The sequence below is a fragment of the Crocodylus porosus genome, unplaced genomic scaffold (genome assembly GCF_001723895.1).
Source record: "Crocodylus porosus isolate Cpor-Errol unplaced genomic scaffold, CroPor_comp1, whole genome shotgun sequence".
Classification (NCBI taxonomy): Eukaryota; Metazoa; Chordata; order Crocodylia; family Crocodylidae; genus Crocodylus; species Crocodylus porosus.
The window spans coordinates 8,636,061-8,640,589 of record NW_017728924.1 but is presented as its reverse complement, the minus strand read 5'-3'; the positions used below and the strand labels follow the sequence as shown (position 1 = coordinate 8,640,589).

At 41.9% G+C, this 4,529-nt stretch overlaps 1 protein-coding gene across 1 annotated transcript in view; it reads right to left on the bottom strand.

Moving 5' to 3' along the window:
- Positions 1-4,377: 4,377 nt before the first annotated feature.
- LOC109313738 overlaps positions 4,378-4,529 on the bottom strand; it is a 36,235-nt gene continuing 36,083 nt past the window's right edge. Inside the window, exon 7 of the mRNA XM_019540454.1 lies at positions 4,378-4,431. Coding sequence (XP_019395999.1) covers positions 4,378-4,431 — 54 coding nt within the window. The remainder of the gene's footprint in view (positions 4,432-4,529) is intronic.

Here is a 4,529-nt window from a genome sequence, read left to right as displayed (position 1 = left end):
TTATATATCTATAGATATCTCTCTCTCTATACAGAGATATCTCTCTCTATATAGAGATATCTCTATACAGAGAGAGATATCTCTCTTTCTCTCTCTCTCTATATATATCTATCTATCTATAGATAGATATATATAGAGAGAGAAATATTGATATAGATATCAAAAGACCTCCCATAGTCCTCAGTTACACCAGCAGAAGTACTGGGTATGGCTTTACAGCTGGCAAAGCTTGCTTTTTTTGGTCAATGGCTACAACTTATGAGAAAAAAACCCCTTCTTGGTCTATATAAATTGCATCTTCACTAGGAAAGTTTGTTAGTTTAGCTGTGCTGTTATAGACAGACCTTTTCTAGAGTACATTAGGCATACATGGTGTATTGGTAGAGAGTTTCTGGCATGCTGATAGCATACACCTATAGGGTCTATTGTTAGTTGGAGACCTCTAGGAGACTGAGGACAATTTATTCTTTTATTTTAGGTTAGAATTAAAGGGGGGAATATATATATAATATATATATATGAGAAAGAGAGAGAGAGAAAGCATGTCCTTCCAAATACATGAATGGAATCAGGGGGGATTTCTTTTCTCAGCTGGAAGCAGTGGTAGGTGTTTATATCCTACTTTGGCAGCAATGCAGACCTAATTTGAGTGATACAGTTAAATCCTATTGATTACTGGAGGGTGCATGAGTGTAAACAGGGCAGGATTTAGCCTAGCTAGTCTATTGGCAACGAGACGCCCATAACAATATAGAGAACTCCTCATGGAAAGGGCAAAACCTGGAGATCCTAGCCCAGTCCAACCTAGTGAAATCATGATCAGCACATGGTTTTATGAAGAGCTTTAGGACACGTGAAGGATGCTAGAGAAACGATTGCTTGAAAAATATATTAGGACCAATGGATATTGTTGGACTTGAATTCAGCCTGGTATATTGTATCTGGATGGTCATTCATGGGTTAATAATTGTCTTTTGCCTGAACAAGGCCTGACAGAGAAGGCAGATCTGAAGGCCATGGGTTATAGTTATAGCTATCTGCAGAGCAGAAGGGGAAGAAAATTAGTGGCCATAGCCATGAGAAGGGGCCCATGCTCTGGAACGAGAACGAGGCCCATGAGATAATGAACCAGGAGCTTTCCCAGGCAGCAGCAAGCAGGGCAGAGAGAGGCTGAAAGACCTCCTGCTGCATGGGAGCAGTGGGGAGAAATTATAACAGGCCAACCAGCCAGGCCAAAGGACTTTGCTTCGGAGGAACCGCAACAAAAAAGAGGGGGTGGCTCCTTTCCCTGCACAGGTCTCATGCACACACAAGGAACAACACGTAAAGAGCAGGAAAGAGCATCCTGAGTTTGTTCAATCCATTTCCTTTCTTGGCAAGAACTGGGATGCTCCTCATGGTGAAGTCCTACTGCTCAGAGGCCTTTTTTCCTCCTTGCCACCCCGACCTGCTTTCCTTACGTGCTTATTTCCAAGACAGTGTCAGAGCACTGGGGACAGCACCTACATTTTCAGGCCATTTGCTTTGGGTTTATGGATCCTCTTCGTACGTTTTCCCTACTACTTGCATTTGTAGCTGAAGGTGGAACTGCTGGAGTAGGGGGTATGATGAGTTTATGCCTGCTAGTGTAAAGCTAGTGGCTGCACTGGCAGGATAGAAAAGGAAGTGAATAGGTGAAGGTTGTTTTTTGGTATCATGCAATCCTGTTGTGGATCCTTTGTTGTCAGCATCTTTCAGCCTGCTAACTCACTGTGACAACTCTCTCCTCAGTATTATATTTAAAAGCAGGATTACACTTTTCTATTTGAATGCACCACTAAAAACTAGGTAGGAGAAAAGTTGCAAAGAAGCATCTTCCCTTGCAGGGTCACGGAGCAAAAAGCCCGCAATGGAAAGAAGGCTGGGCCTCACCTACCATATATTTTGCTGAAATGGAGCCAAAGAAGTGTGGCTTTTTGCAGGGACCCCATTGGGTTTGGCAAGTTTTCTGGTCTACATCCTGCACTTTTCAAAATCATAACTCTGAGAAAAAAGTTTTTTTAAAAAAAATAACTAATATTGATGCTGAGTACTCTTGAATACAGAGGTTGCTCAGTGTTAATGGCTGCTTGTTGAAGGGAAGGATTTTTCTCCAGTGAGAAGTTCAACATTACAGATTGAGCATGTAATACATAGAGCATTTGTAGAGCTCTTGAAATATTAGATATGGTGTGGTACCTTGCTATCCCTGAGAAACAGGCCTGCTTGAGGTCAGGAGGGTGAGCAAAAGGGGCTCCCTGAAGTTGTTTCAGATATCTCAGAAGAGGTATCTGCTGCACCCAAGCAAAGGCATGTCTACAGCAGACATGGTTACAGGACTGCCAGTATTTGACTGTCACCACTAATAATGAAGCTCTACCTTGTATTGAGATGCTGCTTAGTCCCTAGGACTATGAATGGATTGAACAGGACACCAAAGGCAACAGAAAACCTGAGCCTAAGTCAGGTAGAGGAAAAAGATTACTGTTGGCTGTATGTAAAGTTTATGAAGCTTCAAGTGCTGGTTTGGTTCAAATAGCAAAAGACTTGCCATTTTATTTCTTTGCCTTCCTCCTTCTGTTTAGACAGACACAAACTCCAGAGTGTAGGAATTGGGTAATGGCCTATTAAATATTGTGTGATCTCTCAAATAGCAAGTGCTAAGCTACCAAAATCACCTGCAATCACTCAGAGCAGACACCTGTATGCAGCTACAACTGGCTTGTTTGTAGAGATTTAACGCAAGAAGGGTGCTTGCACCTGAAAGCTTGCAAAGAACTTCCCCCCAGCTTTTTTGGCTTAATAAAAGATGTCACATCTACCCAAAGAACCTTGCTTGATATAGTTATTCAGGATTTTATGAACGGTGCGTGTCAAGGCTGACGAACACAACACAACTTCCTGCAACAGAAGAATGTGTAGACAGCCCCTACTTCAGTTTTAAGTTTATTCACTTTAAGCTTCTTCTTTTTTTTTTTTTTTGTCTATTTGAAAAAGGCCTTTCCTAACAGGTGACATCTGGATTTGGGAACTTTGCTCACCAGAGGGCATTGAACCTTATTATGTACCGGTCATTGCTAACGTGTGGCTCAGTTGAATTAACTCCTGTGCGTTATTCAGGCTTGTATCAAGAACATCCTTCCTCTCCTCTACTCGGCTTGAGTGTTAGCTGTTCCAAGAAACAATCTTCGACATTACAGCCAAGAAATTGTTACTAAGCATTGTCCCGAGGTGTCTTTTAACCACTTTATAAAGCAGGAGGAGAGGCACCCTGAGGAGCAGCTGATCAAGCAGCAACTGAAGTCACTTAAATGACTTCTTCACCAGGCTTCGCAGGAGGCTTTTGAAGAACTGGGAGAAGAGGGGAGATGTTTCACAGGCACCAGCCACCAGAACTGTTTAAAAACCTCCCCTTCAGTAGGAAAGGCTGCTCTGTCCCTGTAAATAGAGCCAAATGCAATTTCCCGGTGGCTAATATCAAGGCTTTTACCTCTTGCCATCATGCAGCTCCTACATGCTCTTACCCACATCACACCATGGCATTATTCCCTTTGACTTAGGTCTTTATATTGTGCTTGTCTTCATGGTATATGAGCTTCAGATGAAGTCATTCCCTCATGCCTGTGAGTCTTATTTAGGAAGACGTTTCCCTAATGCATGGTTAAGGAAACTATATACAATCTTTTCACTCAGTTGCTTCCCAGAACTCTCTTAGTCTAATGAACCTTAATTTTGTTTCCCCTCAAATCTAACGGCGACTAGATGAACGGATAAATTAATTGATCAAATATAATGAAAAGCACAATAGAGGGAACTACCTGGTGACTAAATACAGACTTTGGGGTGGCAACAGCAAGCACTGGGTAACTCCAGCAGGACTCCCCTGGAATCAAAGACAATAATTCCAATTCCAGGCTGAGCACTGCGCTGACAAAATGCTTTGGAAGTAACGGGCAGAGAATAAATTACATTAAAACCAGATTTGCAAAAGTCTGTGCAGGAGGGGAATTGAACAAACTTCTTGTGTTTCAGAAATGGCCAGTGGCATGTGAAAATCAGAAAATTTTCACATTCAGACACAACTGCATTGGAGCCACTGGCTGCAGGTAGATAGAAAAACTTGCTAAGATGCACTGACCTCAGAAACCGAGCTGTAGAAACTGTGGCTCTTTCAGTCCTAAATTCACATAGTAATAATACAATAGATACCTTTAGCTAGAAGTAGAAAGCCTTTTGTCTTCTCTTAGGTCAGCCAATAGAGGACCTCGCACTAAGTATGCGTTACACTTGCCTCCTTTCCACATATCAATACCCACTTATTTGTGCAACTTCAAGAGTTTGCTTGTGTAATTATCATGTTCATGTGCTGCGCATCACCTGTTTGTTGTGAGCTTTGATAATAGTCTTTTGATACTAAAAAAGACAGGAAAAAAATGATTAAGTTCGTTCAAAGAAATTTAGGTTTCATAGTTTGTAGGGTCGGAAGGGACCTGAGCAGATCATCTAGTCCG